The sequence below is a fragment of the Thermobia domestica genome, chromosome 13 (genome assembly GCF_964235325.1).
Source record: "Thermobia domestica chromosome 13, izTheDome1.hap1.1, whole genome shotgun sequence".
Lineage (NCBI taxonomy): Eukaryota > Metazoa > Arthropoda > Insecta > Zygentoma > Lepismatidae > Thermobia > Thermobia domestica.
Window position 1 is genome coordinate 137,620,586 of NC_137466.1, and position 24,339 is coordinate 137,644,924.

The 24,339-nt window shown below is 36.0% G+C and overlaps 1 protein-coding gene across 1 annotated transcript; it reads left to right on the forward strand.

Annotated features, from left to right (window-relative positions):
* Positions 1-618: 618 nt before the first annotated feature.
* LOC145668558 (cytochrome P450 6j1-like) lies at positions 619-24,174 on the forward strand. The gene is made up of 4 exons (XM_081736545.1): positions 619-1,559; positions 3,284-3,505; positions 14,681-14,932; positions 21,524-24,174. Exons 1-4 carry the CDS (start codon positions 647-649, stop codon positions 21,703-21,705), a joined length of 1,569 nt encoding a protein of 522 aa, XP_081592671.1. The 5' UTR covers positions 619-646; the 3' UTR covers positions 21,706-24,174.
* Positions 24,175-24,339: the final 165 nt, after the last annotated feature.

Here is a 24,339-nt window from a genome sequence, read left to right on the forward strand (position 1 = left end):
GCTGATATGTCGTCGTCTTCAGTGGTCTTCTTCCCTCGCATGTCTGTGATGGATTGTAGTACTTGATTTGAGTATATTGAGTATATTGAGTTCCTTTTTCATCATCATACACCAATTCCTCTTCTTCGATCGCAATATCTTTGGGGTGATTCTTCTGATCACAAAGATCCCTTGCTTGAAAAAATTACTAATTCTAACTATTGTATTTTCCTCAAGCAAAGGATCTCTGTGATCACCAACTGGATTATTTCAAAGGATCTCAACTTTGGTCACCAGCATTCTATGGAATAAGTCAGGAATTAAGTACAACCTTGGTATTGTTTCGCAAGGCGCCCAAGGGAAATTTAAGTTTTATGCGCACATTCAACACTGAAATAATCCCTTGTGTTAAGCGAATAAAATGAGGCAGTTCATATATAGTAATCTTCCTGTTAGGAGAGCATAATACTGAGATTATAGTATTAAAAATTACATTAGAATTATGTCTTATGATTTACTATTAACTTTCCTATTTACTGTACATGTACTTCGGATGTGAACAAATCTTAAATTAAATAGAAAACGCAACGAATATGTATTACTATATTTATATATTATTTCCATTTCCTTTTCAGGTTCATTAGCTGATAGTTAACTTCACACAAGTATGTTTATCATCAAATTACTTACTACTGTGGTTCTAATTTTTCTTACAATAACAGTTTTCATCTGCTTCGACTATTTCCGCAAACGAAATTACTGGAAAAGGAAGAATGTTCCATACGTGACACCTTATATAATATTTGGGAACATATGGGACGCTTTATTTAAAGGCAAACACATGGGTATCTTACTGCAGGATTTATACCAACAGTTGCATGGACAGAAGTATGGAGGAGCGTTTGTACTGCATAGCCCAATCTTGTTAGTTATGGATCCAGAACTGATTAAAGTGATTTTAGTGAAAGATTTTAACCATTTTCATGATCGTAATTTTTACATTAATGAAGATACGGAACCGCTTCAAGGGAAAAGTTTGTTTGTCATGAGGGGACATAAATGGAGAAATTTACGTGCAAAACTAACACCAACATTTACTTCTGGCAAAATCAAGAAAATGTTTTATTTGATTTGTGAATGTGGCAAAGAGATGGAAAGCTTTCTCAGCGAACCATCTGAAAATAGTACAGTGTTAGAAATGAATGATTTAACAGCTAAATTCACCACAAATGTTATAGCCTCATGTGTATTTGGAACAAAATGTAATTCTTTTGAAAATCCAAATGACGAATTTAGGCTAATGGGTAAGAAGTTGTTTACTCCTGGAATTATGGTAGCTATCAAAGTTTTCCTTTTAATGTGTTTGCCAACAATTGCTAATTATTTGAAAATTCAAATAACGCCACCTTCTGTTGGGAGGTTTTTCAGAAATCTTGTTAAAGACACAATGGATTATCGAGAAAAACATAACTTCAAAAGGAATGATTTTATGGATTTGTTAACTGAACTTAAGAAGAAAGGTCGTCTGGAAGACGATAGTAGGACTGGCACTGACAACGTCATTGAAGAAACACAAGACAGTAAGTTTTTCATATTATTTTGTCTTTTCTACTTTATTTTCTTTGTATGTGTGTTGTGGTTCGACAGCCGGAATGATGTTAGATAATGAGAGCTTCTTTCAGATTGAACAGTCCGTTTATAGCAACATTTCTCACGCTATGATTTGGAAATGTGTTTCCGCAGGTATAAGTTTTGTATTCTTAGTGAGATGAGTACCATGTTAATGATATACTTGCTTGCTGAAACCCAATTTCTCAGCTAAAGTTTGTCAATAGTACGTTGCACTCTCATTGGTTCATAGTCCGTTCGACTGCCTTGTAGCATCCTTTATCTAATGTAGTTGAGTTTGTTTACCCACTAAGTCAGTGAGCAGAAATAACGTGACTATGAAAACACGTAGGTACATGAATAACAGGAAATTATTATAAGAACCTACAATGGATGCATGCATACGTAGTTTCTAATTTAGATTAGGATTAGTTAACTAATCACTTACAGCTTCCTTGAGAATACCAAGAATACTCTTACCTTCGGAAGCTGTTGTACTGCCATTTTGATATTTAAAATGTATTTGTTCAAAATCCCTCTCATCTTATAATTACTTTACGAGAATGTCAAATTTTATATGTATTCAAGGCTACATATATTTTTACTGTCGCAGCCTGGCTCAAGTTAACCAGAAGCGCTAGGAATTTGTTAAACACATATTTCAGCAGTGGTGAGGGGTTCAGGATAGTATCACTGACTGGTTGAATACTTTGGCTACCAGGGATACCTCAGACAAAATTCACTGCTTAAAGAACAAGATCCCCAATCACTACTTGTATCCGAAGCATTGCATGAATTTGGCATCATGGGCACAGAAATTACGCCTATTAGGCACTTGAGCATGATTTAGAAAAAAATGAGGGAATTATTCTCTTAAACGTTTTTTTGTTTATTTCGACTATAAATTCTATGTACTTCAATCGAACAGGGATGTACAGGGCGAACTCAGAAACTTCGAGACGATTAAAAGATCCCATGCTATTCAGAAAGACTTCGAATGCCTGAAACGTTTCGCCTCATGGTCGTCAGTGTAGCGTTTCAGACTACTTAACTACAGCACAAAGGCTAAGGGACTAAAAAATGAATTCAAGATATTTATAATTTTGACAGCTAAAATCAAGTCATTTACTCAGAACAGGAAAACGGGTATTCTTACGGCACTAGAAATCAAAACACGATAAAATTCTACTGAAGTTCTTAGAGATCTATCTATATTATTATGGAAAACAAAATATTGACTTGGTTTGTATAGTGTCCATTATCTCCGTCATTCCAGAAATATACGGATTGCCAAATATTAAAGCTACCCTTTCCTAAATGTTATTTCATGGACGCCCACAATGGACGTGCTGGGCATAATTTGGAAACCACTTCATTATATTTTGCACAAGTGAAATGTAGTAACAATTTATTACATCTTGTGTTTTCCACTGAGAAAATAACACACGCTGTAAGCATACACCAGGAGGAGGACGCGGAAGAAACCCTTATTACGGAGGCATTGAAAAAATCCTTATACTATTGACGCCAAACTGTTGGTTGGTAGTAATCAGAAATTCAGTTTTCCAATTAACTATCTTATGTGTTCTCGGAGATATTTATGTGCAAATTTGTATTTTAGTTGTTATTATATTGTTATAGAAATCTTTTATTATCATTATTCATACAAAACACACAAATCGTTTATTATTTCCAGAATTAACGGACGATGATATTACAGCCCAGGCTCTTAACTTCTTCACGGGTGGATTCGAAACTTCTTCCACCACAATTTCCTTTGCGCTTTATGAGCTGGCCTTGAATCCAGAAGTGCAAAATAAGCTTCTGATAGAGATTGAGGAAACGTTTAAGAAATGCAATGGAGATTTGTCTTATGATGCTGTACAGGAAATGCGTTATCTCGACAAAGTTGTTTCAGGTAAGTTACTCACTCGTACTTATACCGTCAAATGCACTTGGTAGAAGTTTTGAGTGCAGACAGTAAAGTTCAAACGTTATCTGTTTATTACATAGTATGTTGATTACAAATATGTTTGAATGAAAGTAACTTCTGGCCTTTTTGCCTGGCTGAGGTGTTAGACAATCAAAACAGGTTAGAGTAGTCAATGTTTTAAAAATGTCAGGTCGTCTAAGAAACAATGACATCAGCTTTAGGTCTAATTTCTCGGGGAGATAGAGCAAGTGGAGGAGCAGACATTTTTAGTGGGCAACTGTTTTCTTCTTTTGTTTATCGAAAATAATAGTGATACAATACTTGACGTATCCCACAATACATCAGGCGCAGTCGGGGGCCCCTTTCACCCTCTAGTAGTTAGAGCTCTCTCGTTTCCAAGCGGTCAGCATACGAGCCTTTGGCGTGGGAGACCCGGGTTCGATTCCCGACGGGAACTCATGTGATTCGGATTCCACGTTAATCAGTAGGTCCACGTCTCATATAGCCTCGCTGCTGAAAGGGACGCTAAACTAAAATCAATTCAACTTTACCCTCTAGTGTTATCCTGCTAAGAAGTCTTGCAGCACTTTGCGCACGAGATGGCGTTAGTATCCCAAATTTCAAAGTACAAATCGCAGCGGATCAATCCTAACTTTATTTGACCAGTGATTCCAACTCGTGGAAAAAAAAAACATTGTGGGATTATTTGACATTAATTTTTCGAATAGGGATATGGAGAATTTTTGTCAAAATTGACAGCATAGGTGAAATTTTTCATATATATTTGTTTCATCGACGCCAACAAAATTCTCTATGAGCAGAAAGTAGGCTAAGGACACCTGAATAAACGTAAAATCAATGCTAATTATCAAATTTTATTGTTGAAAAGTGTATGTTAATGTGAAAGTGATTTATGCAGGAACTTGTAAATAAATAAGTAAAACTAGCAGCAAGGAACATAAATTGTCTTCAGGATTTTTTTTAAAAAATTCGTGAACAGAGGAAAGTAAATTACCAAACGAAAAACAACTTCCGCCTTATGCACAGTCGTTTTGACGTATGATTAGCGTCATACTAAAGGCATGACTACTGCAAGAAACAAATGTTAGTCCAACACTTTAGTTGATACTAATCACTTGTCAGAACAACTCTGCATAAGGCTCCTTGTTTCTAAAACAGCTCACACGAAATAACTTGAAAATGAAGTTTGTCTAGTTTTACTACATTCAGTAGAAGATTATGACACAAAAGTGTATTGGAAACATTAAATTCTGATAACAAAATATATACTACTTGTTTTGATCAGCAATTTTAATTGCCTCTTTTAATTAATGAAAGTACTTATTAGGAGTTTAGAACATACTGACAACATAAAAAAGATACCAAGTGCCGTCATAACGTGAACCCGGAAGGCAGGCTTCCTCTGAATATGCGTATGGAGAATAAGAGAGTCATATCCCGAACATTAAACCACAAGTTCGGTTTTATTGCGGAACGACCAATGTCACCAGTCGTCGACTTCTATGCGAGGCATATTTACACGGCGCCTATTACGTCTGTTCCCTATGACTGCATAGTATAATCGTGTGCAATTACAATATTGCCACGAATAAGAGAGTTTGCTCCTGACTATATGGTTAGCCTACTTATTACGGTGGAGCGAAAAAATCAAATTTTCAAGTATCGAGTTCTAATAGGGCTCAAAAATTGCATATTCGCATGCTAATCAATCTAAAAATAACGAAAATAATCACACATTGTATCTTTAGTTTGCACAAACGGCCTAAAATTTTAAAAAAATGAAAAAACACCTAAATTTACCTTTACACAAGAAATACAGGGTGGCCTAAAAGTAGGTATACAGTATCGTACTGCATTTTATATAATTTCTTATTGTTATCCATCAGGTACACTTAGTTTCTTTATTATTTGTTCTTAATGTGTTTTTACTTGCATCTTAAGCTCGGAAGAGTCGAAGCAAATAAACTCATAAAGTAGTATGTTATACTCAGGGGTATATACCTACTTTTGGGCCACCCTGTATACAGATTACTGTTTTTCATTGCTATAGCGTCCAATTACTTTATTTTAGTTGTGCGAGGTCATGTTTGTTAATAATTCGTTAGTGTGGGTGATTTTATACATTTTATTTTCATAATGATTTTGTAGTTCTTCGCCCATTTTCCAATCATTTTTTTTTCCTCCTTGAAATTGCCCAGAACTCACCACGAGAAGGTGCCTGCAATTCAAGCTCCGCCCACAACCTATCCAACCATATTATCAATTAGGATGTGCTAAATTAAGTTGATTATGTCAAGGACGTTGCAAAGGCGCAAATCTGTCTTCAACATTGGGGGGGACAGGTAAGACGTTCCCACATATATATATATATATATATATATATATATATATATATATATACGATGTTCAAAATATTTATGAAGTTGAAAAACAATGCTCTGACGGATCAGGGGAGCAGAATTGTTTTCAGTGACGTATTTAGGAGGCTATCGGGCTCATTCTCCCCTCGAAATAATTTGTTAGTTTTACGCATTCCACGTACAACAATAATCCTTCTTACCATTTTTAAGAATGTCATTGACTTTCCATTTTCTTATGCTTTTTGTTCAGAAATAATACTATATTTGTCAAATTTCATTCCATATAAGAACTGCGTCCTTAATAGTTCTTTCTGTCATCCTTTCTATTTTTCTGTTTCTTTTTCTTGACGTTACTACTTTCATTTCGCCTATCATACTTTATCGACCGTTGTCAGTTGTGATTCAAGTTGGCCGTCATCAGTAACACCAAAACTAAGAAGAGTTGATAAGCGAAACTAATGTACCACACCAACATGCGCGGATATCAACATGACAGGACTTTAGTTATTATAACAAAGGAACAATTATATCGTTTAGTTATTTTTAAATGAAGGAAATGTTTGCATTAAAGAAAATCAAAACGGGGGAATAATTAGCCCGGGAAATTAGGACGGCCAAGAGGATGTTTTCTTTTTCTTGTATGAATAGAATAAAGGGTTAGATTCACCTCTAAATTTTTGTATCATATCATATAGGATTTATCGATCTGTAATTCTTGCCATTATAACTTCAAAATGCATAAATTAAAATATATTTAATTCTCAAACTCAGGTGGGCAATTGCCCACTTCCTTCCTTGTGTTGGGCATAGCCCTTGAAAGAAAATCCTAAATACGCCATTGGTTGTCTTCAACATTGGAAGGTGGGCAGATTTGAGGCTTATTCTAGATAAGGGAGATGAAACTCATATTACGGTAGATGAATCTGATCAACTGTTGTAGAGTATATTATATATTAGGTGATGTAGATAAAGTAGTAGTACATATCAGTATTACAAATCACTGATGTGAAAACATTCTGAAATCTGAATACATGCATATTTATAATTGGTATGTTTCTAATTAGGCATCCACAAAGATCCACGTTAAAATTGTTTTATAGTAATATAATAATATAAATGACGCCTTCCCCAAAACCATGAAGAAAGAATATCAATTATGTATGACGCAACAATACTCTTTGAGCAAAATGATTATAATCTCAATAATATTACAGGAATCGTTTCGGAAATCTGACGCATGTTATACTCTTTACTTAACAGATGTAACCTTAAGATTATAGAGAAAAATGTTCCAGCAATTGAATTCTTTTCTTTGCTTACGAAACATCTTCTCTCAAAAGAAAAATTGGGACACGCGGAAATACGTAGGAACAAACCATGGTTCGAACTAGCAGAGAAGAGAAAACAGGCAAAATTACGTTGGCTACAAAATCCGAATGAAATAACTACACAAAATTTCGTAGACATCAGGCGAGGAACTTCCAAAACTCTTAGAACAAAGAAACGCGATATTTTGAAAGCTAAAATTTTGGAACTTGAAGATAATAGTAAAAATAAAAACATTCGGGACATGTATAAAGGGATCAACGAATTTAAGAAAGGCTATGAACCTCGTTCTTATATATGAAAGAAAGCTGATGGAACAGTTCTCACTGATACAGACAGCATTTTAAATAGATGGAAAGATTTCTTTGACGATTTGCTTAACACGCAGCCAAAAACTAATGTGCGTGGAGAAAGGAAGATACACACCGCAGAACCATATATTCCAGAACCCAATCGAATAGAAGTAAAAATCGCTATAAAGAAATTAAAGAAACACAAATCTCGGGTGTAAACGAAATTCCGGCTGAGTTAATTTTAGCTGGAGGCAAAAAAATTGTGGAACAAGATACACAAACTCATTCTCCTTATCTACAACAAGGAAGAATTGCCACAAGAGTGGGAAGAATCAATCATTGTTCCAATCCACAAGAAAGGCGACAAAACTGGCTGCAATAATTATCGAGGCATCTCTCTTCTGTTAATATCCTATAAAATCCTTTCAAACATTCTATTAGCAATATTGACCCCATACGCAGATGAAATGTTTGGAAATTATCAGTGTGGATTTAGACGAAATCGATCAACTATCGACCAAATATTTACCATTCGCCAAATACTTGAAAACAAGCGGGAATACAGTAGTCCGGTACATCAACTATTTATTGATTTTAGAAAGGCTTATAACTCGGTTAGGAGAGAAACATTGTACAACGTTCTTACAGAATTTGGAATACCGATAAAGCTAATTAGATCAATTAAGGCATGTTTAAATGAATCCCAAAGTAAAGTCCGGGTAGGAAAATTTTTGGCCACGAGCTTTCACGTTAACAATGGCCTGAAACAAGAAGATGCGTTGTCGCCATTATTATTCAACTTTGTCCTGGAATACGCTATAAGGAAAATCAAAGATAGCAACCAGGGCCTAGAGCTGAACAGTGTTCACCAGGTTATGCGTACGCTGATTATGTAAACTTAGTAGGGGATGATAGGAGAAAAATAGAAAGAAATGCAAAGGTCTTATTAGACGCGCTTGCATGGACATGGGTTTAGAAATAAATGCAGAGAAAACTAAATACATGGAAGTGCGTCGGGACCGTAATACGGCAATTCATGTATGTGTTAAAATTTTAAATAATACTTTTGATAAAGTGGATTCTTTCAAATATCTAGGATCAATATTAACAGACGAAAATCATATTCACGAAGAAATTAAATGTCGACTAAAAACAGGGAATTCGTGTTATTATTCAGTTCAAAACCTCTTGTCGTCGCGAATTCTGTCGAGGGATTTGAAGCTTAAAATGTATAAAACGATAATCATACCTGTTGTTCTGTATGGTTTCGAAACATGGTCGCTTACTGAGTGCAGAGCATAGACTGAAAGTATTTGAGAACAAGATCCCGAGAGAAATATTCGGACCAAGAGGAACGGGAATGGGGAATGGTGGAAACTTCATAACGACGAACTACGTAAATTATACGGCTTACCAAACATTGTTAAGGTCATCAAGTCTAGGAGGCTTAGGTGGGCAGGACATGTAGCCAGGATGGAAGAAAGTAGGAACGCTTTCAAAGTGTTAGCAGTAAGACCAATCGGAAAACGACTTTTAAGAAGATCTAGGCGCAGATGGGAAGACAATATTAAGATGGATCTCGCAGAGATAGGAATACAAACTAGAAACTGGATCCAGTTGGCTAAAAATAGAAGTCAGTGGAGAGCTTTTGTGAAAGCGGCATTGAACCTCCGGATTCCATAGGCTATAGAGTTAGTTAGCTTACGAAGCATGAGTAGATGCCTAGGCTGATACTACAAATAGATTAAATGCGCATTTACTGAAAAGATGTGTTCTACTGACGTTGGATAGTCTATATACTCTTCGTGTGCTAGGGTCTAGGGGAGAGGAGGAGATAAGATTTCATATCAGGTTACGTCACAGTCGCACGCCTTCATTTTCATTAAAAATGGAAAAGCCAAGAGAAACAAATTTCATCTCACTTTCCTTTGTGCCAGTCGGACACAACTCATCACAGTTATCTGCAAAAAGCACTTTTCAAATCGGATTATTGGGAGAGCCTCCAGTTCCAATGTTGGGGGGGGGGACATGTCTCCCCATTTCCCCGGAATGTGTGCCCGTACCTACAGCTGAGACAACTTTCCAGCATGAGGAGAGGGGCATATCCTCCTCTGGCATTTATTGCAATTTGTGCCCAAATAGCGGAAGCGGAATTAATACATATTGATGAGACTACTAAACTCACTACAGCACGACGTTCAGTTTGAAATACTACAGAATACGATTCTTTTTTAGAAAAAAAAATGGAAAAGCCAAGAGAAATCAATTTTATCTTACATTCCTTTGGAGCAGTCGGACATAAATAATGACACTTATCCGAAAAAGCACTTTTTAAATCAGATTATTGGGGGGTACAGTCCCCCCCAGGTCCAAGATTGGGGGGGACATGTCCCCCTCGTCCCCCCGGGATTTGCGCCAGTGGGACGTTGTCATAAATTCAGTTTTTTTAATCAAATTTTGGCATTGTGAGTCTTAAGAGCAAAGTTGCTCTAATCTCTGTTTTCTTGTCTCACACTTTTCTTACAGACTCTGTAACAAGTTTGACACATCTTTCAACTTCTTAAGTTATGCATGGAAAATTTAAGAACTCAAACTTATGAGCAGATTTGTCATGAATAAGTGATAAGATTTCGAGTACTGGAGGGGAGACAGCTTACATTTTCTCCAATCTATCAGCTCACAGTAGTCCGTGGCATCAAAATTTATTGAAGATAGACAGACAGGGCAGTGTACTCCAGATGTCGCATAAGAGATCCTGGACCTCTCAGTTACTTCCGATTGCTGACATGTGTAAACCTTCTCTTACGGTTGTATGTTTCTCAAACAAATCCTACAAACGAACTGAAAGCGCTTGTAAACTACATTATAAAGACATTGCTCCTGTCTGGTTCGACATACAGAGAGATATCAGTCAGTGAAATATGGACCTAAACATATTTTGGAAGTAGTTCAAACAATTAGACATTTGCAAAACAACATTAAAAGAATCATGGATCCTGTGATTGAAAGAAACACATTCTTCTGTCATTCAGAGAACATATTGTTGGCTATGACAGTGGCTGAGAGACAACATGCACGAGAGTTGTGTTACAGGAGAGTGCTAGTGCAAGAAATGAAGACCGGAAAGGGAAATCTGTTAGAACTGTTAGAACTTTCAATATTGATGCCACGGACTACAGTGAGCTAATAGATTGGAGAAACTGTACGCTGTCTCCCTCTCCAGTGCTCGAAAGCTTGACAACAGAAACTATCTTATCACTTATGCATGAAAAATCTGTTCATGTGTTTGACTTCTTAATTTTTCCATGTCATAATCAGGGAGTTGCAAGTTGTGTCGAAATTGTCATGGAGTCTGGAGAGAAAGCATAAGGACAAGAAAACAGAGATGGCTACATTAGAGCAATTTTGCTCTCAATATTTACAATGCCAAAATTGGTGCCAAGCCGGCGATTGGTGGGATTTTTAAAACTCTGAATTTAAGACAACGTCCTTGACTAATAATTTAGCAACAACATAATTTAGCACACCACAATTGAAAGGAGAGTTGGGTAAGTTGTTGGTGGAACTCGGATTGCAGACACTTCCTCGTGGTGGTTCTGGGTGATTTCAAGGAGAAAAAAAAATGTTGAGAAACGGGCAAAGAACTGCAAAATCATTATGAAAATAAAATGTATAAAATCACTCGCATTAACGAATTAATAATAAACATGACCTCACAACTAAAATAAGGAACTTAGACTCTATAGAAATAATGTATATGTTATAGAAATTATGTTATAGAATGCTCTAATGTATATGTTATAGAAATAATGTATATGTATAGAAATATGTATGTTCCTTGTGTAAAGGTAAATTTCGGTGTTTTTTGTCTTTTGTTTTAAAAGTTTAGGCCATTTGCGCGAACTGAAGGTCCAAAGTGCGATTAGTTTCGTTATTATTCCATTGATTATCACGCAAATACGCAACTTTTGAACCCTATTAGATGTCGATACTCGAAATTTTGATTTTTTCACTCCACCCTACAACGCATCTCTGGTATGGTACACCTGGGTTTGACACTGGTGAGGATTCATGTGATTCGGATTTCACGTTATGCGGTCCACGATTCATGTAGCTGCATTGCTGAAAGAGACGCTAAACGCAAATGCAACCCACCAATCGTCATTTCAACGAACATCACACATGGAGAGCTGATTGGAAAAACATCCTTTTCTCAAATGAATGTCTCCTCTGGCTGCAGCATCACGATGATTGTGTCTGTCTCTGGCGGTGCGATAAAGACACAGTGGTCTGGAAACAGGTGATGTGATCCGAAGTATCATTGAATCTCATTACCACTAGTGTCTAATACATATTGGCGAATCTTTGGCCACACGATAGTACATCGATGAAGTTTCGAAACCGATTGTGTCCTCTGACGGCAAGTGCTACATGGAACCATTTTCAAACAGATTTACACGCGACTCGATATGGCAGCGGTTATACGATTTATGGATGAACGCGATGTTTTACTGTTTCCTTATCTGATGTGTTCATCTCATCGTTCTGCAGTTACAAACCTGCTCATCAATTTATAACGGTTTGCAAGCCAGTAGCTTTCCCCAGTCTCAGTTAATAAACTCTAGTAACTTTCTGCAGAATCGTGGCTTCCCAAACACCAAGTGGACTCCAAAGTATCATTCCTCATGTGCTTCGTCGTGTCGCTTGCCCATGGTAGACCCACACTATGTCCTGAGTTTCTAACAGGCTCTCACACCTTTGTCGTACTTTGCACACATCGGTAAGTGTAATCTTCTTACTTGCAAAATAGAGATCCGGTAATAGATGTCAGATTACGTGCATCGTTCATAGGAGTTTCTGGTCATACAAGCCACCATCCATTGTCAACAGTGATCACTTCAGGTACCTCCATCCAAGAAACAAGTGATACAGTCCACACATGCATTCGGCATAGTTTGCACGTCTCACGTAGAAAATTCAATGTTGGTATACATGCCAGTGGTGACTGACACCAAAGGTTTTAAACGGCAGCGGACATTGGAACCACATATTTATAATAGTACCAAACTGCTTTACATGCGTACCATAGTTAGTAGATTTTAAGTCTTTCCTAATCACTGCGAATATTTATGATTGAAGGTTTATTGTTAGGTTAAGAAATGTTGAGGTAATTGTTAACATTGGCATTTCCAGTTGGTGTTGTTTGCTGTAGCAAGTAACCAACCTGTGATGGATAGTTTTGTATTTATTTTTATTCAAAGTAGGGCGAAGCTGTTGGGTTCGTCTGTAGGCTCGTTCGTAGGGGTGGGGCGCTAGCGACAATGAGTGGGTATATGCGTAAAGAAAGATTTGTTTGCAAGGTTTTATAAATATCATAGAAAACGATTCGATTACTTTTCGATTATTTCGATTATTTTTATGTGTTAGTTCCTTCCTACCTCCACCCTTCACCCCATAGCGATTGGGCCTGAACCTGAATTTAAACAGTAGTGGGAGTGTCAATATTCATTTCAGCGATCCCGAAATATCTGTCCTTTCTGATTATTTTTACGTGTCACACTCTTCCACACCATCTCTAGAAGGGATGGACATGTCTTAGCCCTGCTGGGGCTAAATTTGAACTTAAACGGCATCAGAATTATTACTATTCCCTTTAGCTACCCCCATTACTATGAAATCGATACTAAAGTAGGTCGTTTTCCGTTATTTTTATTTGTAACTCTGTACCTACTCCCCTAGGATGGTAGAGATATTTTAACACCATGATATTTTCTTAAGCTAGAAGTCATGTGTGTACAAGTTAGATTGAAATTCTCATTTGCTACAGAGTTATGCTGCAACATAGATAGATATATATTTTTATGTATTAAGATTTAAAAAAAATGCCCTCATTGAATTTTTATACCGAGTTTTATCTTTTTAACTTGACGGGTTTGCGAGATACTATACTTTTGCCGTAAATATTTTAACTCCCTCTACCTCCTTATGATATAATCTTAGGGAAAAGTATTGGATAAAACCCTCAGTTAGGCCATGGTCCACTTTTGTACAAAAATTATGAAAGTCGGTTCAGTAGTCTAGGAGAAGTTAGCGGTCAAATATTTCTGTAGGCAAAGCCACTACTACTTTTTCTGAAGTTACGCAAGTGACCAAACCATTAATAGACACTGTATAATATTTTTCACGCATTTCAAAAGTGTGATCAGTATCAAACTGTGGCCTATTTTATCGGTGTCAATAAGAATTAGAATTGGAATTTAGATTTCTGGGCTCTGGGCATCTAAGGTCATTTAGCCAGTCACGGATGAGGGTACCGAGTGCCCCCACCGGGAATTGAACCCGGAACCGCTCGCACCGAAGGCGAGAGCGTCAGCGACTACGTTACGCCGGTCCACAGATGTCAATAAGATTCAATTAAGATTCACTCCATCTAAAACTTCGCTCTCCTAAGTCAAACGGCAGGTTTTTTCCTTTCATAGCTTCAATTTACGTCTTATATTTTCAGCTTCAGACCTAGGCCCCAGTTATCCATACCACTTACTTTTGTCATAATTAGTGTGTAACATGGTAAATTCAATGTAAAAATTGATGAAACGATTGATGGTGATGAAAGATGGCGAATGAATCTCGGGTAATCAATTCGAAGCTTGCATCCTTTAGTTTTTAATTAGAAAAATTGTGTGTCTCCATAAACATACGTATATTCGTGCATTCCCAGTTTAAGTATACAGACTTATATTCATTATATATTCACTCTTGTATAACGAACTTTACTCTTACTAACTTAAAAGGTGTTTCATAAGGTGGAAGTGGTATTATTGGGTGCAGACTAATTTTAGAAGGACTTATCCATTATGGGATAAGTACAGCGTGGTGACTTCAAAACTACAGTGCGAAACAATTCTATACAACTTGTGCTAAATGGTCGCTAAAAAGAGAATTCTGTCTAACGTGTCAGAGCAGAAGCGCAGTAGTGATGCCCACGCATTAGCGGGGCAGTACTTTCGTAGAGAGCAGGCGTGTCAGCGATGGTGATAGTTTGTTTATCTAAACTGAGACAACACTTTTTATTTTTCTATTGTCTACTTAAATAACTATTATGATATTAATTAATTATATTAGATAATGTGATTAATTTATTTTATTCTTTTTTTTCCAAGAAACATTGAGAAAATTTCCACCGGCTGCCATGTTGCCACGTTCCTGTACGAAAGACTACGTAATTCCTGATACAGATATTGTTATAGAGAAAGGAACATCAGTACAAGTTCCTGTTTATGCTATACACTACGACCCCAAGTACTATCCTGAACCCAATAGATTCGATCCAGAAAGATTTAATGAAGAAGGAAAACTGCGAATACAACATTTTACTTATTTACCATTTGGCGAAGGCCCAAGGATTTGTATTGGTAGGTACTAAAGTCATAAAGTACTTAATTATTTTTAGAGTTATTTATAATCAATGTTTAAAATTATGGTGCCGATTTACTGTATGGATCCACCTATTTGTAAGTTTATAGAACAAATTTACATAATATTTTAGTAGACCAGTGTGCAAGTAATCGAAGTATGTTGTGTTCTTACCTGTGAGATGCTTATCTAGTAGGAACACATTAATGAAAATCTAACCTGTTAAGCATAGATTCGGCTATAAGACAGCCATTAATTACACTGTACAAAGTAAAGTGAAATGGAGTATCTGGAATCGGCGAGTTAACTCGGGACGTGCAATCAGTTGGTAAGAAATGTTATGGTAGAGTACACATGCTGTGTAGCGTAAGGTTAGTAATCTGTGATTGTCAAGAGAAACTAGAGATTGCCAAGATGAACAAGATATAATGAAGCTTCAGATTGTTGTCGTGATGACAAGAATTGAAGAAATAATTAAGTATATGAATATGTAAGATTCTAGAGAGAATACTGCTAAGAAGTATTCAGAATAAAAGTACGATTCCAAGTAAGATTTATGTTTGTTGATTTATATGTAGTGAGCACAGAAGTTTTAATTATTTGAGATATACTATTTCAGATAGTTTACGATAGGAGTAATTGAATCTACAAATACTAGCCAAATTCTCCTTTCACATTTTTATAAAGTAACAAATGGCGCAGTCAAGTTCAAAGAATTCTATGCTGTCGAGTATATGGGAACAGATACAGAAAATGGTGAACACGAAAGTTGAGAAATGGATCGCAGAAGAATTTCATCGACGAGATCTGGAGATAACTGTCTTAAAAGAAGAAATATCTTTACTTAAATGACAAATAACGTGTAAGCAGCCAAATACAATGATTAATCAAACATATAATGACCATCAAAGTACATCCTTAAGTTCTAGTCAAGTGTTAAATTGTGTTCAAAATGTCAGCGAGTTCACAACAATAAGAAATGTCCAGCTACATCTAAACGATGTTTTAGATGTCTTTTTATAGATCATTATGCAAGGGCATGTTTTACAAAGAGGTTAAATCCCAAGTTTGAGTGGAAACGTAAAATCAAGACCACCGAAGTTGCAAAAGTTGCTCAAGAAAAAAAAAATCTTAATCTAATCCAGTTACAGGCAAAAGTGTTAAGGGTAGATCAAGCGGGAACCGGTCAAAACCCCCACAGCCGAAACACCCACACTCAAGAAATGTCAAAACGCCCACACAAACGGTCATAACCCCCACACAAGTGGACAAATCTCCCAAACACACGAACGGTCATAACCCCCACAGCCAAAACCCCCACACTCAAGAAATGTCAAAACGCCCACACGATCGGTCATAACCCCCACACAAATGGACAAATCTCCCAAATTCACGAACGGTCATAATCCCCACAGCCAAAACCCCCACACTGGTAATCGGTCATAACCTCCAACGGTCATAACTTTCACACAAATGGACAAAACAGCCACACATAGCAACGGTCACAATCCCCACATAAATGGACAAAACCCCCACACAAATGGACAAAACTCCCACATGCAGAAATTGTCACAACTGCCACACAAATGGACAAAACCCCCACACAATCGGTCAAATCTCCCACACTCTGAAATGATCTTGGTTGTATGTCTTGCCCTTGTAATTTTTAATAACATTTTTTATTCCACTTAAACTGATGTTGCAACTGTACTGTTTTGTAATGACAGAAACACTAAAGTGGGCGTCGTAAAGAGCCGCAACAAAGACGTGCAATCACGATAATTTCAGAGTGTGGGGGATTTGTCCGATTGTGTGGGGGTTTTGTCCATTTGTGTGGCAGTTGTGACAATTTCTGCATGTGGGAGTTTTGTCCATTTGTGTGGGGGTTTTGTCCATTTATGTGGAGATTGTGACCGTTGCTATGTGTGGGAGTTTTGTCCATTTGTGTGGGAGTTTTGACCGATTTTGTGGGCGTTTTGATATTTCTTGAGTGTGGGGGTTTTGGCTGTGGGGGTTTTGACCGTTCGTGCGTTTGGGAGATTTGTCCATTTGTGTGGGAGTTATGACCGATCGTGTGGGCGTCTTGACATTTCTTGAGTGTGGGGGTTTTGACCGTTCGTGCGTTTGGGGGATTTGTCCATTTGTGTGGGAGTTATGACCGATCGTGTGGGCGTTTTGACATTTCTTGAGTATGGGGGTTTTGGCTGTGGGGGTTTTGACCTAGACCCCCAGCAATCATCAATCATCACTCAATGTTGCAAGTCGTCAATTAGAAGAAGTGAAGAGGAAGATGGACGAGAAAGTATGGAAAGCTAAGCAGTACAGCGCAAATGGTGAAGCGGAGGTTGTTGGGAGGAAGATTAGAGCAAACAAGTCGAGTCGGGATAATACCTTTAACTGCACAAGAGGGCAGGAGAAGAAAGGTGTAGACGGCGTAGTTTTCAGGGTTGTCAGTAGAACGATGAAGAACAGGATGAACAAGTATAATGAAGATGTCGTTTCCAGGGTTGCCAGAAATGACATAGTTTTCAGAGTTGCTAGTTGGTAAGAAATGTTATGGTAGAGTACACATGCTGTGTACAGTAAGGTTAGTAATCTGTGATTGTTAAGAGAAACTAGAGATTGCCAAGATAAACAAGATATAATGAAGATTCAGATTGTATGTCGTGATGACAAGAATAGAAGAAATAATTAAGTATATGAATATGTAAGATTCAAGAGAGAATACTGCTAAGAAGTATTCAGAATAAAAGTACGATTCCAAGTAAGATTTATGTTTATTGATTTATATGTAGTGAGCACAGAAGTTTTAATTACTTGAGATATACTATTTCAGATAGTTTACGATAGGAGTAATTAAATCTACTAACACTAGCCAAATTCTTCTTTCACATTTTTTTAAAGTAACACAATCATTGAAGTGTCCGTGACTTTAGGGATCTAAATGTTCGGGGATCCCAATGTTTGTGAAATTTATGCTACGTTATTTTTGAATACAAATGTGCAAGCAATAAAAACATCAGAATATTACCTATAACATCCATAGTAAGTATAAGCACATAATCCGACACGTACGATAAGTTTTTTAATACCATATACAGTTTGTTTGCAATCCTCATTTATGTGTACACCGTCGATGACACATCTGCTCCCTACAGATACATCTCTGCACTAGCGTGCCCAACTTCGTGCTATACTCCTGCCTGACTCGGTTAGATACCATCCGTGCTTTTTATTGCCTACCTATCACAAGATGGTTAGTGTCGTTTGAACAATAGTTATTATCATGTACTTATACTCAAGCACTCGTAAAGTGAATCTGTACAACGGAATGAAAATCCACATTCTAAAAATAATTATTTAGCTAAGATGCAGAGAGAGTTGATTTACTGAAAATGAAAGAACTATATTTGCAGTGAATTTATATATGGATCCATACAATAAATCTGCACCAAAATTACGGCATCAAGTAAATGGCTGAAAACAGGTTCAGGTAAGTGTAAGGACATCGAATCTACAGGTAAAATTGAATTTTCGTGATTTACATTAATAAACTTTGAATACGAACGTAGGAGAGAATAGCCAAAATCGCACCACTTTTTGCATAAATGGTTTTAATTGGAAACTTTTGAAGAAATTTAAAATGATTTTTTGATCGTATTGAACTTTATAGTTTTCCAATTCTTTTACAGTGATTTCATAACGATATATTACCATTATCATGATAAAAATGATGATATTTTAGAAGCTGGTGATTGGTGCAATTTACGCAACAGGTTTAGCAAATTGCACTATGTGAAAATCGCACCGCCATTTGAATATATGCATATTTTACAGTAATGCATATGGGTAAAACAAATTAGCATTTCCATGGAATATCGCATTATTTTCTTTATGTTATATTAAGATGAAGAATAATACATCTTTAAAGAGAAAAGGGTGTTATTAATACAAGGAAGAACACACCACTAAAGAAAAACTATCCATATTATTGATCGAATGAGCAATATTGTTCATAATCCTATGAAACGTAAAGTATCTATATTTATGAGAAACAGACAAGTACACCTTATGTGCACAAAAATTATATTGGAATGCACGTTCATCCGAGACACCCGCACAAGACTCATGTATCTTGACTTTGCACAACACACGCTGTACCTTATCTTTGACTAAATTTTGTTGACCAAGGAAACAAAACCAATCTTGTACATTGATTTCAAAAGCCAAATTTGAAACACTGCGAATATGTAGCTCGGAGCATCGTGATTTGAATGTATCTACTTTTCGAGTACACTTTTTGGTGTTAAGGTTTCCTGAAGCACTTGCAGACCTAGCTAACAGTTCAGGAAGATTAGATCTCTCCATACGTTTGGATACTCTTGATTGCCCTTGCCGTTATTCTTCAAGATTTTTTTTTTTTTTTTTTTTTTTTTTTTTGTAAGGACTTGATGAGAGTACTTCTGTTCTTTCTGGTTACATATTGGTAGTTCTAGTTCCTCCTGCTATTGGGCTGGGCAGCGTCACTTCATTTTCTATATATTTTTTCAAAGCACGATTCATAGACTTCGGAGACCATTTTCTATATTGCCATGTGCCCACCTTGTGTGAATTGTAACGAGATAGAAACCAGTAAAAACAATTCATCACGAGATCCATAATTGAACTGGTGCGATTTGGGAAACTATATATTTTTTTAAAAAAATATTCTTTACATACCTTACAAATTAAAAAAAAAAGTAACTTGAGTTTGTCATTATAATATTAATAGTATTTTGTATATTACTACATATTGAAACATAAGCTAATTCTGTCACCTTAATCTCTATTCTACTGTGAAATACCCCAAAAAATTAGTAAGGAATACTCCAATTATATTGTACTGCAACTGCACACACACACACACAACTTACTGAACGTATACTTAATTTAACTACCAAATGGCTTGATTAACTACGGTTCTTTTAAAACTGGGAGTGGTGCGATTTAGAATCCGGTGTGATATCGGGAACTCTCCCCTATAAAACCATTAACTTACGTAATATCTAACAGAACAATAGACAATATCCATCAGAACATAATTTGAATTCATAATACTTTGATGATTGAATTATTTATAGACTGAAGTCCATACAAGAAGCTATAAGTATACTGTGTAACTACAAGTCAAAAACGAGACATTTACATTCTGTTTGCGGTTTAGACCCTACTCGGGACTCAGGACGATTTTCTAAAATAGTTACACTTCCATATTCACATCCTCTACAATATGTTTATCAATTACAGTGTGTCCAATAATATGGTTAACCCTTTCGCTTGCAGGGGGACATTATGTCCTACAGATTTGGAGAATAATTTTGGTATTTCTTTTCATTTTCTTTACGATTGCATATGCTACTAGTCAGTTAATGTTTCTTGTGTATTTAATTTCATATCCACTGATAGGTAGCTCTGCAGTGGCTACTTTCACCGTTCCATTTTAAATTGTGCGGGATTCATACCACTTTTCTTTGGATGTTTGTTTTCAGAGAATTAGCAAAACAATTACGATTGAAATGGTTAAGGTATGTCTTTCCTTTTGAACAGTGGAAAGAATAGGCTTATGTTTATGGCTCGGATTTCTATAGCTTAAAAATGATCTGTAGTATGACAGAACGACACATAAGAAACTGAATAAATGTTTAAAATAAGTTCTTAAGAATAGCAATTTTTTAAGAATTTTACAAGTTGACAGACTTATGTTGCCCTGAATAAATGTCTTTAAGCTTCTAAACTTCGATCATAACACATTACTGACCAAATAAAGAGTAAAGTTTATTAAACCTGTCCTCGTTGCCGAAATTGGCAAATATTTTTCAGTGTAAGAAGTGAAACTTACGTAGAATATGACAAGAAATATACTTTTATTTCACTTTGGGCCCAAAATTGATATAAATCTTAAATATAAGTCAAATATTCATTTAGAATACCAAGAAAGTCGTATTTTCGTATTCACAAGAGTGGAAAATCAGGGGCGTATTTCAGATTTTGCTTGGGGAGCGAGACCCATTGATATAAGTAAAATTTTTGCTTTTTTCACTGATTTACTACTATTTTATTGATAAAATCTATATAAATCTCAAACTCAGGAGGAGCAATTGCCCCTCCCTGGCCCCTAAATGACGCCCCTGTGAGAAATGTGTTTATATCTAATTAGACATGTAAAAGCATGCCAGGATAAAAACTGTGGTAGCTATGCCATAGAAATCTGAGCTTTTTTATTTCTATGTATGTTACGGCTTACCTGCATGAAACGATTGTTTTTTATAATTTGTTGACATACTCAATTTGCTTCATACTTACGGCTTTGAATTTGTAAAAAAAATAAATTAATATATGAGCTTTATTTCTTAATTTATTTTAAAAGTAGGCCTAAAATGTATGCTTTTAACATCTATTGCGTGTTGAAAAGTGTACACAATTAGACGATTTAAAACTACTAATAGTGCTTAAAAAAATGACATAAAGAGTGCATTTAATATAATCTTTAATTTAATGCAGTACAGTTCATATTCCAATACTTATAATTTTATTTCACTCTTTTCTTTCAGGAATGAGGTTTGCCCTTGTTCAAGTGAAAATTGGATTAATATACCTCCTCAGGAAATATGAATATCAAGTGTGTAGCAAAACAACTATACCTATTCAGTTTGACCCAAGAGCGATGGTACTTTGTGCTAAAGGTGGGATTTGGCTACAAGTTACAAAGAGAAATAAGTCCGAAAATTTATGAGGAAAATACATTGAAACTATTTCAAAACTAAATAACCAACTTTATGGCTTATGGAACCAGGAGGTCCAACTTTGCATTCACAAAAACTTTCAATCGACTTGTGTACTTAGCAACCTGGATCCAGTTTCTTGTTGTATTACTCTTTCAGTGAGATTAATGTTCACCTTTCTGTGCTTAGCCTTTTCTATTGATATTTTTCTAATCGGGTTTCCAGTTAAAATTTTGAAAGCATTCCTACTTTCTTTCTTTCTGGCTACATGATCTGCCCACCTCAGCCTTCCAGATTTAATGATCCTGACAATGTTGGGCAAATGACATAAATTATTCAGTTCCTCATTATTAAATTTCCGCCATTTTCCATTCTCATTCCTGTTGAGTCAGAACCAGCGGCGTCATTTCAGATTTTGCTTTGGGAGGGAGAACCCTAGATGTCAGTAGATTTTCAGATTTTCCATTAGGATATTATTATCTTATGAATTAAAAGGTATATAAATGTCAAAACTCAGGTGGGAGCAATTCACTCATCCTAGAGCCCTAAATGACGCTCCTGGTCCGAATATTCGCCTCAGGATTTTGTCCTCTAATACATTCCGCCTGTGTTCTTTCCTCAAAGTAAGTGATTATGCTTCGCAACCACACATCTCATCGCTTTATATATTTAAAGTCTTTGACAGAATTTGTTGAAACAAAATATACTATTAGACTGAATCATACCACGAATTCTCTGCTTTCAATAGACATTTAATTTCTCCGTGGATAGTTTTTGTTTCTAATGTTGATCCTCCTAGATATTTGAAGGTATCCACTTTGTTGAAAGTATTTTTTGATATTTTAACATATCCGTAATTTACAGTACTGTGACCTCATGACGCACATATTGTATGAATGAAACTACTGAAGTTCAACTCAGAAATGATTGTTGAAGTCCTCTGAGTAAGCATCAAACAACTTCTGACAGCAACTTTGCAATGTTAGTAGATAACAAAGTTACATTATGTGGTACATCACTTTAAAAAGAAAATCTTTCTGCTATTAATTTGTATATCTGTCCTCTTAATTTCATCTCAGTTTCAAGTTTGTCAACACTTATGTGGTGATTCTTTCCCTATCTCCAAGGCACGTTCTAATTTTGCTTAATAGTTAATCCACCTCTGCCAGAATATCAAAGATAATTGTATCTTCCATGTTTTTGAATTAAATAAAATATGTATCTAACGACTTGCCTAATCGGTCAACAATTTTGTGCTACTGGCGGTAGATGTGGTTGTTTTCGTTGACTTTCTTGTGAGCTCGGAATCAACAAACAATATTGCGGCTTTTTGTAGAGAAATCAAGAAAACTCTTATGTGTTTTATGTACGTGAGTACATGGATGCTTATGGACGTATGGCAAGATAGCCCCCGACTTTAGATAATTAAAACAATGACTAGGTCATTCGTTTGTACCCTTATAGTTTTCGAGAAATATTGGATGACATACCAAGATAGCCCCCACAAATGTCATCCCCTATTTCTCGAAAACTATAAGGGTACAAACAAAACTTTTTTCGGTACAAACGAGTTGCTTTCGAATGGTGTATTTCAATTTTTTGTGCTGTGATACGGGGGGCGCCAAGATAGCCCCCCAATTGACCTCTCAAGTAACCCTATAAGGAAAAAGGTACAAACGAAAATGTTTTCGGTACAAACGGCAAAAACGTAGTCCAAAAGAATGATCTAGTCATTGTTTCAATTTTCTAAAGTGAGGGGGGGAGGGGGAAGTTATCTTGCCATACGTTGCTTATGTTCTAACAAAGTTTTAAGTAACTCCTTTATTTTTAAGTACACTGAGTGAGTTCGAGGTGTCCGTCCATACGATGACGTGTTACCTAAAATAACTTTGGATTCCAATTACCGGTTATTTATTCCAGTATTGTGTTGATTTGTAGTAACTTGTATTATGAGCTAATGTGGTATTTAGCTTTATTATCTATGTCTAACACGATTATGTTATCTAACTTTGCCAAACGGAAACTTCCCCACAATGTTATACAATGCTATAGAGAAGACTTTGTTTTGTAAAGTTTATGTTGTGTACGAAACAATAAATATTACTGTTTAAAAAGTTGGCATATTTTACATTTGCATAGCTAAATAAACTCAACAAATTTTTTGGGTGTTACATACAACCCACAAAATATTTCGTTCGTTCAACCTGGTTGAAGGTTTATATGTCATTTTGTTTAAATTTGATACAGTTTATAAAGTTATTTGGAAAGAGAATTTAATATTTTTCTTATTTTGGAAGAAATACTTTCTGTGCAAATTTAGAAAAGTCCCATATGATTTTAACAATTTTCCTATCTAGAAGTATCAAAAGTACAAACTAGCATCAATTACCTGCTTCGCTGGGTTAAATTTTAAAAAAAATCATAATATGTTTCGTTAGTCAGTCACTTTTTACTATTACTAAGCGCTCCTTGATATTGGTCATTTTCGATGATTTTTGTATATCCTTCCTTCCCTCCCATAATTTGCGGGGCTGAATTTGGATTTAAAAGGCATCAGAAGTGTCACTGTTTATCTCAGCGACCTGAAAAACTGTAAATTCGACACTAATATTGGTCACTTTCGATCATTTGTAAATGTCTTTCCC

Coding starts and splice junctions, on each gene's coding strand:
- LOC145668558 (XM_081736545.1), top strand. CDS start 647: ATGTTTATCATCAAATTACTTACTACTGTGGTTCTAATTTTTCTTACA. Junction 1,560..3,283: donor CATTGAAGAAACACAAGACA/GTAAGTTTTTCA, acceptor TATTATTTCCAG/AATTAACGGACGATGATATT. Junction 14,933..21,523: donor AGGCCCAAGGATTTGTATTG/GTAGGTACTAAA, acceptor CTTTTCTTTCAG/GAATGAGGTTTGCCCTTGTT.